The sequence below is a fragment of the Bombina bombina genome, chromosome 2 (genome assembly GCF_027579735.1).
Source record: "Bombina bombina isolate aBomBom1 chromosome 2, aBomBom1.pri, whole genome shotgun sequence".
Lineage (NCBI taxonomy): Eukaryota > Metazoa > Chordata > Amphibia > Anura > Bombinatoridae > Bombina > Bombina bombina.
In genome coordinates, this window is record NC_069500.1 from 196100459 (window position 1) to 196112674 (window position 12216).

The following is a 12216-nucleotide window of genomic DNA, read 5'->3' on the forward strand; positions in this document are numbered from 1 at the left end:
AAAACTTCAAACCCTCATTTTACATTTTAGTTAATTATTTTTAAATGCAGTTAATTATACGTGGTAAATGACTGGTTTGTGTCTTTTGGCGTGAAACAAAAAAAAAAGATATAAGAATTAGAAAGTTTACATTTATTTTTATGGCTTTGCAGAACGGCAGTTTGTGTGTATGTATATATATAATATATATCTACATCTATCTATATATCTATATACGTGTGTGTGTGTGCGCGCGCGTGTATATATATATATATATATATATATGTATAGGTCAGAGGAAGGGGAGTGTTTGCCCCGAAACGAAGTTTGCTGCTTTGTTGCCTGAAGACCACAGAGTGCTTTAATTTATGTTTGGACTATATATATATACATACATACAAACAAACAGAGATGCACTCACATGACTTTTTCAAAAACAAAATTTAATGTAACGTTTTCGGGGTTCACAACCCCGAAAACATTACATTAAATTTGGTTTTTGAAAAAGTCCTGTGAGTGCATCTCTTGTTTGTATATGCACCTGTATCTTTGCACCCAGGCTTTTGTCGACTTGGAGGGCTGAACTGAATGGTGTTGATTATATATATATATATAGGTGTGTTTGTAGAATATTGTCATGCTATTCTTTGTTTTATTAGTGGAAGATGTCTAAATATGGTGGAATAATTTGGTTTAAAGATCTTTCTTTCAGGCACCACTACAAAGTACATGGCTGGTAAGCCAATTAGGGGTGGCTGATGTGTGTAGCTACCAATCACCAATGATGGGGTCAAGTCCTTAGTAAACAAGGGAAACTAGTACAACATTTGCACCCTCTAACACATTAGAGTATTTAGGGGTCGATTGCAATCCATTTCCTTTAGAAAAACGTATCTAAAATCCCCATAGGCTTTTTGTTGACTTTTGTAGAAAATCATTAGATACATTTTCTAAACATTCGTGATCAAACCCCTTAAATATTTGCATTAGAATGTCCTGTATGGCCCTGCTACATGCTACATTTTCTTAAGGGGCCAACGTTGGAAAAAAAAGGGGAAAGATTCTAACCGGCAAATTGACAGTTTTAAATTGCTTATTGAACATATACTTTTAATCAGATATTTTGAAATGCAGTGCTTAGTTTTTACTACATAATGGGCTATATTACTAGTGGAGCACAACCGGTAGCATGTTCGTTTTCAACTGCACTTTCTTTTGTGTAATCAGACAGTGATAAGAAAAGACGGCCACTGTGTATAAAGAGAAAAAAAAGATAAGGCTGTCTACTCTCCCCACAACCACATCCCATTTGAATAGGTTGCAGTTTCAACTAACAAAGAGCTTCTTCATATTTAAAAACAAACCTAAATGAGCAAGTTCCAATACATTTCATGCTGGTATAGCAAGTCATTAGAAATACATAAAGGGGAAACTAATATTACATTACATTGTCCCTTTAAAGGGACATTGTACACTAGATTTTTCTTTGCATAAATGTTTTGTAGATTATCCATTTGTATAGCTCATTTGGTAGCATTTTTATAAAAATTTATAGGTTTTGCTTATTTTTTAATAACATTGTGCTGATTTTCAGACTCCTAACCAAGCCCCACATTGACAGATGTATACATGCGTTTACAGACTCCTGCTGGCTCCTGTTATCTGTCTTTTCATATGCAGGGAAAGGTGGAGGTGGGGAGAGTCTGCTCTTTTTGTTTACCCAGCCCCTTTCAGTGGGTGTCCTAGACTACCTCATTAACAATGCTAAACTGGGAGCTTCTAAGTAAGTTTTTAAAAGGTTTTATATTGGATTTTTATATCAGTATCTGTGCAAATTCTTCTTCATAGTAGTGTCTATTAGATGTTATATGAAAATTGATGTATACTGTCCCTTTAAGGGTGGGGCTTTGGAGAGGCAGGCTGTAACATTGCTTAATGTTTTCTGCTGTCACAACCTATGTTTCTAATGTAAAATATAGGCAGCAATGACAGGAGCTATATATATGGGGGGGGGCGTGTTTAATATATAAAAGATACATTTGGGACAGAGAAGTAATCAGTACCTGCTGAACTAAAATATCTCCAATTCGGTTGATTATGAAATTCCTTTCATTGCCCTCAATGGATTCCTGCTTCCTCTCCTTCATGCTGTAGAAGAACGGCCTGTGTATCTCTAAGAGCTCGTCCAGACAAGGGAAGATCTTGTCTACAGTGCTGTGGTCCAGCTGAAGTTCTTCCTTCATCCCTTTCCTGAATATCTCAGACATAATGAGCAGGGTCTGGATATGATGCAGTTCAGTTTGGATCAGTTCTGAAAGGTAACAGCAGGTAGTGAAATCATTTCAGCAGTTATTTGCACATGAACCACAGCTGAATTTAGATCTATTTATTTGAAATGCAGAATATTAAACTGACACTGTACTCCAAACTTATGCCACCCTTATGAAAAAACAGCGAATAAACATATTGATTTTTTAAATTTATTTTTATTTTTGCATGAAAAAACCCCCAAAATGTATACTTACCTGATAAATTTATTTATTTACGGATATGGTGAGTCCACGACGTCATCATTTACTATTGGAAATATCACTCCTGGCCAGCAGGAGGAGGCAAAGAGCCCCACAGCCAAGCTGTTGAGTATCACTCCCCTTCCCACAAACCCCAGTCATTCGACCAAAGGGAAATGGAAAAAAGGAACAACACAAAGGTGTAGAGTCGCCTGAGGTTTAGTCAAAATTAAACGGACTTGAAATAAAGGGCGGGGTCATGGACTCACTATATCCGGAAAGAAATACATTTATCAGGTAAGCATAAATTTTGTTTTCTTTCCTAAGAGTCCAAGACGTCATCATTTACTGTTGGGAACTAATACCCAAGCTAGAGGACACAGATGACTAGGGAAGAACAAGAAGACAGGCAGACCTAAACAGAAGGCACCACTGCTTGAAGAACCTTTCTCCTAAAAGAAACCTCAGCCGAGGCAAAAGTATCAAATTTGAAAACTTGGAAAAAGTATACAGAGAAGACCAAGTTGCAGGCTTGCAAATCTGTTTCACAGAAGCTTCATTTTTTGAAAGCCCAAGAAGAGGAAACAGCCCTCATGGAATGAGCTGTGATCCTCTCAAGAGGCTGCTGACCAGCAGTCTCATAAGCAAAATGAATTATACTTCTCAACCAGAGAGAAAGAGAAGTTGTAGTAGCTTTCTGACCTTTACGCTTTCCAGAGAAACAAACTAATAGGGCAGAGGACTGGCAAAAATCCTTAGTTGCCTGTAGGTAGAATTTTAGAGCATGCACAACATTCAGGTTGTGCAACAAACGTTCCTTATGAGAAGAAGGATTAGGACATAGAAAAGGAACAACAATTTCCTGATTAATATTTCTAATATTTATATCAGAAACCACTTTAGGAAGAAAACCCAACTTTGTACGAAGAACTGCCTTATCAGCATGAAGATAAGATAAGGAGAATCACACTGTGAGGCCGAGAGTTCCAAAACTCTCCGAGCAGAAGAGAAAGAAAAAATAAACAAACCCTTCCAAGATAATAATTTAATATCTATGGAATGCAAAGGCTGAAACGGAGCCTCCTGCAACACCTTAAGAACAAGGTTAAGGCTCCAAGGAGGAGCAACAGACAAACACAGACCTGATACTGACCAGGGCCTGACAAAAAGACTGAACATATGGAACATCCGCCAGACGCTTATGTAACAGAATAGATAAGCAGAATCTTTCAGAGTATTGACTGAAAACCCTTCCTCTAGACCTTCCCGGAGCAAAGACAAAATCCTAGGAATCCTGGCCCTACTCCAATAAAGGTATTTACGACATACCTTAAGGTAAAACTTCCTAGTAACAGGCTTACAAACCTGAATCATGGTCTCAATGACCGACTCAGAAAAACCATGCTTAGACGGAACTAAGCGTTCAATCTAGGTCGGCATACCAAGTCCTGCAAGGCCAGCAGGGGCTATTAAAATTACCGAAGCTCTCTTCTGATTTATACGAGCAATGACTCATGGAAGGAGAGCAAATGGAGAAAACAGGCAAACCAGACAAAAAATCCCAAGGAACCCGCCAGAGCTCTATCAGGGCGACCTGCGAATCTCTTGACCTTGAAACGTACCTTGGAAATTTGGCGTTCTGCCGAGACGCCATCAGATCTAACTCCAGCACCCCCCATTTGAGGGTCCATACCCAATAGATTTGAGACATTTGTGGACGTCCATAAATATATAAGAAAACTTACTAAAAAAGACATTTTTTTAAAAATCCTCTTAATAGGCCAAAAAAGAGGGTGGAATATATAGAAGCGTCAGATTTAGGGTTTTACAAAATCTGGAAGGAGAGGGGAGAATAAGAGAGTCTTCGAATGAGCCAGGCATTGAGAGTTCAAATAACATTGAATTAGAGGAACTATGCAATTTGTCAATACATGATCCGGTTCCTAAAATTTTACATTCTCAATTCAAAGGGAAAACTACATTTTACCCGGTAGTATCCCAGGGTGATCAAATTCCCATTTTTAGGAAATTGGTATTAGATGATATCGAAACTGCATTCAAAGATAATGATAAAATTCTGAACAAACATAATGACAACTTGAGTATACTAGAAAGAAAAGTCCTCCATAAACTAAGTAAAAATAAAGATATTGTAATCCGCTCTGCTGATAAGGGCGGAGGGATAGTGATCCAGAAAAGAGATCATTACCTTGAAGAGGCTAATAAACTTCTTAATGACACTAAAACTTATAGAATTCTTCCATTAGACCCTACTATTAAGTTCAACAAAGATTTAGAAAAAATACTAATGGAAGCAAAAAACGCAGGGATTCTTAATATCAATGAATATAGATTTGTATCTAATACTCACCCCAACATTCCCCTATTTTATCATTTGCCCAAGGTGCACAAAGATGCAGCCAATCCGCCGGGGAGACCGATAGTCTCCGGCATTGGCTCTCTTTGTGACAACCTATCCAAGTATGTAGACTTCTATCTACAACCGATAGTCAGTCAAACACAGGCTTTTTTGAAAGATACCAAAGAGGTTATCAAGCTTTTTGAGTGAATTATATGAGAGAACAATATGTGGATGATTACCTGTGATGTTTCTGCCCTATACACCTGCATACCTCATGATGCAGGTGTAGGTGCTATAGAAGCAGAACTCAATAGATGTAATTTCCCCGGTATCCAGGCCCAATTTCTTATTGACTGTATTATGTTCATACTGACTCACAATTATTTCTTGTTTGAGGGTGCCTTTTACTTACAAACCCAGGGGACAGCAATGGGGACTACATTTGCACCCTCGTATGCAAATTTATTTATGAACCATTTTGAAAATCTATATATATGGAATGGCAATAAGTATGAACATAATATAGTCAAATACCATTGTTATATCGATGACATCATTATTTTGTGGAGGGGTAACAAATCAGAGAGATTGTGGATTTTTAAGGGTATTTAAATCAAAATGATCTTAATTTAAAATTCACGGGTAAACACTCCAAGACTTCTATTGAATTCTTGGATCTAATCATCTACACAGATATTAATAATACAATTGCTGTTTCTAACTATAGAAAACCTACTGAGCGAAACAGTTTTATTGACTATAAAAGTGCACACAAAAAAAGCTGGATACATAATATTACGTATAGCCAATTTGTGAGAATGAGAAGAAATTGCACTCATATTGATAATTTCCATAAAGAAGCCGAACACTTAGAAAGAAAGCTTTTAAGGAAGGGTTATGACCAAAAATTGATAGAAGATTCTAAAATGAAGGCTCTTGAAAGGAATAGGGAGGATTTTATCATTACAAAGCCAGCTTTTTAAAAAAAATCAATTTAACAGAGGAGGCTCCTATCAGGTTTATCTCAACCTACAATGAAGGTTCAAATAAGATCAAAAATATTCTAAAAAAAAAACATTGGTCCATTCTTAAAGCAGATACTGTATTAGGTAGTCATATAGTGAAAAACCCTATAGTCACTTTTAAAAAAGGGAAAAACCTTAAAAATATCCTGGCCCCAAGTAAACTAAAGAGTAAAGGTGACTATAAAAACAATAACTTACAAGCACAAAACTGGCTAACATGTAATAAAAGCACGTCCAAATGTGGGAAATTAAAATGCTTGATGTGTAAACACATAAATAAAGTAACTAAATTTTATAACTCTGATAAATCTAAGGAATTTGAGATCAAAATTAGAAGCAATTGCAATTCAACTTTTGTAGTGTACCTTTTAGAGTGTGGGTGTGGCCTATTCTATGTGGGCCGCACCAAAAGAAAATAAAAAGAAGATTATATGAACATATTTACAATATTAAAGAAAGGATCAATAAGCATAGTGTACCTAGGCATTTTATGGAAGTCCACAATTGTGATCCTAGTAGTTTAAAAATTCAAGTTATTGATTGGGTACCCCCGAAGGAACACGATAGACTTTTAAAACTATGCAAGTTAGAAACATTATGGATTTACAAAATTAAATCTCTGACTCCTCTAGGGCTCAATATTGATATTGATGTGGCGGCACACATGTAGGGTCTTTTTAGGATCAAATATATTAAATTTATTTTAATGTTTTAGCTAGTTCTAATAACAATATATGCATGTATTGTCTCTTTTATAGGTGAGTCTCTTTTAATAATGTTAGGATTTATGTGTATGTTTTAGTTATTTATTGATGGCAGTATATGTATTGGAATATATTTTTATAATGACCCTTATCTAGTTGTATATGTTGTCAGGGGGAATTGTATATTTTTTATTGTTATTTGTAAAATATTTTTAAACAGTCCCTCTTCCCAGATCATTGTGCTCTATATAATCAAACACTATACAAAAGGTTTATTCTTCCCTTTTAGAACTATGACAGAGTATAGTAGGTGTGTCTGTAGACAAAAACACCTGCATCCTTGAGTGATTATTAGTACCTCTATATAAGGCCTAGGGAATAGGTTTAGGCATTATCAATTTGTCCTCTTGAGAAAGCCCGTTCGTTGGACGGGGGAAAAAGTGTTGAGGTTCTCACACATGTTTGTGTGCATCTGAGACATTTAGCATAATTCAGTCTTTACAGGCCAGAAGGTGTATCTGTGGGTTACGGACCTTACCTGGTGGGATGTGGTGAATATATCCGGTTTACACTACTGTTCCTGTTCGTCTGCTATTTTTTATGTGCATTTTAATTATGTGCATCTTGTAAGTGCATTTTCTACCTTGCGCTTTGTTTTACATTTGATTGTAATAAAACTCCCTTGAATCGAGTTTACACTCTTGTCTTTTTCCTGTTTTCTATGAGGCCAAGCCATCAGCGCATTGTAAATCACTCTCAACTCCAAGATGTTTATGGGGAGAGCAGACTCCTCCTGAGTCCACAGTCCTAACACCTTTAACAAGACCCAGACTGTTCCGCAGCCCAACAGGCTGGCGTCCATGGTCACAATCACCCAGGAGGCCTCCGGAAGCATGTGCCCTGAGACAGATGCTCCTGAGAAAACCACCACGGCAGAGAGTCTCTTGTCAACTGATCTAGATCTATCCCCTGAAAGAGATCCAAATGATCTCCATTTCATAGACTGAGCATGCATAACTGCAGAAATCTCAAATGGAATTAAGCAAAGGGAATGATGTCCATGGAAGCGACCATCAGTCCAATTACCTCCATAAATTGAGCCACTGATGGCGGACAGTAGAATGCACAGAGAGGCAAGAGGAAAGAATCTTTGATTTTCTGACCTCTGTCAGAAATATTACCATAGATAGGGAAACTATAATGTTCCCTAAAAATAAAAAACAAAAAAACACCCTTGTAGCTGGAACAAGGGAACTCTTTTCCAGATTCCCTTTCCATCCATGGGAACATAGTAAAGACAAGATCTCTGCATGAGAGTTTGCTTGTTGAAAAGATGACGCCTGAACCAATATATCGTCCAGGTAAGGCGCTACAGCAATTTCCCGAGACCTGATCATTGCCAAGAGAGCCCCCCAGAACATTTGAGAAAATTCTGGGAGCCATGGCAAGGCCAAATGGAAGAACCACAAACTGAAAGTGTTTGACTAGAAAGCCCAATCACAGGAACTTGTTATGATCCCTATGAATGGGAACATGAAAATACACATCCTTCAGGTCTATGGTCACCATGAACTGACCATTGTAACAAAGGAAGAATGGAACAAAAGATTTCCATTTAGAAGGATAGTAGTTATTTGAGACAAGTAAAGTCTAGATTGGTCAAAATATCCCCTCTTAATTTGGAACCACGAAACCTGTTCCTTTACTGGAACCTGAACAATTACTCCCAGGAAGGGAAGAGCCTGAACACAATACAAGAATGCCTCTCTCTTTTTTTATCTGCACTGCAGGTAAACATGAGAGCAGACAGACTGATGGTGGGTTAAGGGAATCAGTTACAATGTCTAATTACTTTTGATAATCCATATTATTTTATGTGAAATAAATATCTGGAACAATAACCAACACTATTCTGTATGACACAATTAACTGATTTGATATTAAATATTTTTTTTCCATAAAAACTTTTAGCTACAATGTATAGGTATCTTATTTTGCGTGAAATAAATAACAGGCACGATAACTTATACTATTGTGTGTGATACAACTGACATGATATTAAACAACTTTTGTTCATATAATTCTTTCACATATACAGAGAGAACCTGATCCAATCTACCTAGTCATCATAGTATTGCAGCATGATGACATCGGCCTACAATACCCAGAATCCCATTTTCATACGCCGATTAATGAACGCGTATTGAAGGGGTGGAGCCACGCTAGGAGACGCTATAAATAAAGACCGTTGTGACCATACTAGCGAAACCCTTTGAAAAAGCCTTGTTAGACGGCGAAACATGTTAGGGACCTAGGAGTTGAGGGGAACTCCTATTTTAATGTGCCGCAAATATAGACTAACAGACCGAATAGTAATTTAACAATATCTATGTCAAACTGCTTATCTAGAATACTCGATATTCAAACAATTTTGGTTTAATGGGAATTTGATCTTCCAGTATTAGTCACTGAACGATTAGTGAAAATGATATGTAACAAAGGTGGTCACTCATTTGTAGTTTACTTCAGCACAATTAAGATGTAGATTGTGTCTCAACCTAATCTATTATACAACTTACAGGGACGATATATTAATTTTTCCGCATTTTGTTGGCTGTGAACCAACAGCAGCTCCGGCGGCTATACTTTAAACCGCACATATCAATACCATTATGATGTAGATTCCACTACAACTCAAGTTTACTATATAAACCTCAGAAACGTTATATTGTACTGTGCTATGTTGGCAGTTAACTCACTGCAGCTTACAACTTAAATTTACTATATAATTCACCTCGCTGCAACCTAAGTTTATTATATACTTCTCAAAAACGCTACATTTTATTTCAATATACTATGTTGGCAGTGAACTCACTGCAGGTCCTGCGGCTATCTATTTAACAATACACGTCAGCACATTTAAGATTATATTATAAGTAAATTTAGTGTACTCTGTTAGCAGTGAATTTACTGCAGCTCCGGTGACTATCCATTTGAAAGTACACCCTAGTATAATTTACAATTAAAACAAGTTTCAATCACTGATAATGAACGCTATATTCACATATTCATATTTTGTGGTCAGTAAACCAACTACAGCTTTGGTTGCAGCCCCAACATAGGTATTTGGTACATTTTAAAACCAACATATCATTACCAATTGAATCTGCATATTGAGCAATAATCACACTGCTGCAACTCAGATATTTTTACTTCACAAATACAATTGCAGCATCTCTGTGGGAAAGGTGTAGATTTAGATTCTAACATAATTTAAAGGGCTGTTTTACTGCAGCTTTAACATAAGTTTTTTAACATGAGGTATGATAAGCTGCTGTTAAATACAGCTTGTATATTGGTGTCTCAAGACTCAATACGAATATAACAGTCATAACCATTTCAATAGTTACAACATAGTTGCTATTATTCAATAAATAGTTGTAAGACTGGTGTCATTTAACAATAACTGCAACACTTATGTATGAATTATTCAAACTCTTACAAGTGGATTATAAAGACACAACTGCAAGTTCAAATTGCAATTTTACAAGTGTCTTTAAAAATTACACTCAAATATATTTTGCATGCATAAGTCCACTACTTTATCAGTGAAGTTGTTATTTCAAGAAATAACTAAAACACTACCACCATTATTTAGCAAAAATCTCTAAACTGCTACATGTGCCACCCTATATATAGAAAACTATAAATTAAGCTGTTGATGTTGCTCTCTACTGAGGATACAATTTAATGGAGATATAACCATATATGTTGAGATATAATACATATATTTCTGAATTATGTTACTATCTTAATTTAGTCACAATATTTAAATCGCGGTTGCGATCACGTAATTATATAAATTCCTATTACACTCAGACTCTGAGACCATTTAGGTTGGGATACACAATAAACTGAATATTTTTACTATCTTAATTAGGTTGGAGAAATAAGGCAACCATACCTATCACAATAGCATCTTATTACACAAGTTATAACTGCTATCGGGACCGGAATCGATTTCCCTTGAACCTTCCAATACGTACTCCATTATTATAAGCTAAGAGGCAATTCAACCTCAGAATACGATCATATCTTTTGTTAGGATACGTATTAGGATTTCCAGTTCACCTTATATAGAGAGATACACAAGGACTTATCTCCAATATATTAGTTACTATATATTGTGTGTGTTTTTAATCTTTTGTTTCCCCTATTTTTAATTGGAATTTTGAATAAAAGTTATATTTTAACTATCTCCCCATTTTTTCTTCCCCTTCCAATACTACCAATTAAATATTATGAATAACTAATATTTATTACCAACCAAATATCGTGAACAACTGATATTTATTCCATAACTGATTTGCTGTTATATACGTACAGATAGCTTTCGAGTGCTATAAGTGTATTCTTTTTTGGTGGGGTTCCCTTAACCCACCATCAGTCTGTTTCCAAGTTTAAATAATACACAGCACCATCTACTTTTTTACTTTGTATTAACAAAGTTTTATATTTACAATTAATTAACTATTAAAGTTATTTGAGAGCTCTTAAAATAAACTATACATAGAACCAGGAGTGCCATTGGTTTTTTGTTTGTTTACAAACATGAGAGGAGGAATCTTCCCCTGAGAGGGAAAAATAACAGACAATATTGCAGCCCTGAGATACTATGTCCACAGCCCAGCTGAGACATCTCATATCCCAAACTGACGTCCTAAAGGTCTGTTCTTCTACACTAGTGGTAGAAAAGACTCTTTTCCACCCAAAATATCAGAAACTATATCAGCCACAACACCCTATGGTTACAGATATCTTGACTCCCAGACTAAAACCTTGCATGGGAGCAATAAAGGGATTGGTTAGTTTGAAAACCTTAATCCTGTTTAGTATCTCCTCCAAAGGAGACTTCCTAATTTATTCATACAAGGCGTCTTGATTTGAACAAACATCTTAACAAGTAAACAACCAGCTACTTGTCTAAGGGATCCATAAAATAACAGCTCTTCTCAACAAGGATCATATATCTCTTAGCCAGCGTAGAAGAAACCTCTTCTACCGTAGGCACCGTATGCCATGAATCTTTAATGGAGTCAGCAACAGGAAACATCGTATTAAAAGATATGAGACGGGGAAAAAAGCACCCTGGCATTTCCCATTCCTGTGGAATAATCACCTTGCACGACCTGGAACAGGAAACTTTCACAAAAGAAGGAATCTCATAGAGTTTAAAAATTTTACTCCATCTCTTAAGGTTGACAGGGACAAAAATGTCAGAGTTGTCCAAAGAAGCCAATACCCCCTATAACAGTACACAAAGGTGTTCAGGCTTAAAAAACTGAAGAGAACTTCTTCAGTATCAGATAAAGGAATTATACTGTCCGAATCTGAGATTCCACTCTCAGAAAACTACAGACGCATGCTCCTCATCAGACTCATGAGGAAGGGCAGCCTGAGAAGTAGGAAATGGAACAGAAACCTTACTATCTGAATTTCTAAATTTTCCTCTTGCGTATTTGTCTTATTTCTTAAGTGCCCATCTCCTAACCTAGAAGACAAAAAGGCACTTACCTGTATCTAGCCGTCCGGCAGGAGGACAGCTCACACGGTATGAGAGGACACATACTCCTTAC

At 36.4% G+C, this 12216-nt stretch overlaps 1 protein-coding gene across 4 annotated transcripts in view; it reads right to left on the reverse strand.

Moving 5' to 3' along the window:
* ARHGEF28 (Rho guanine nucleotide exchange factor 28) overlaps positions 1-12216 on the reverse strand; it is an 813355-nt gene that overhangs the window by 126064 nt on the left and 675075 nt on the right. For all 4 annotated transcript variants that reach the window (XM_053701420.1, XM_053701419.1, XM_053701422.1 and 1 more), the window contains one exon: positions 2043-2290. In XM_053701420.1, coding sequence (XP_053557395.1) covers positions 2043-2290 — 248 coding nt within the window. The remainder of the gene's footprint in view (positions 1-2042; positions 2291-12216) is intronic.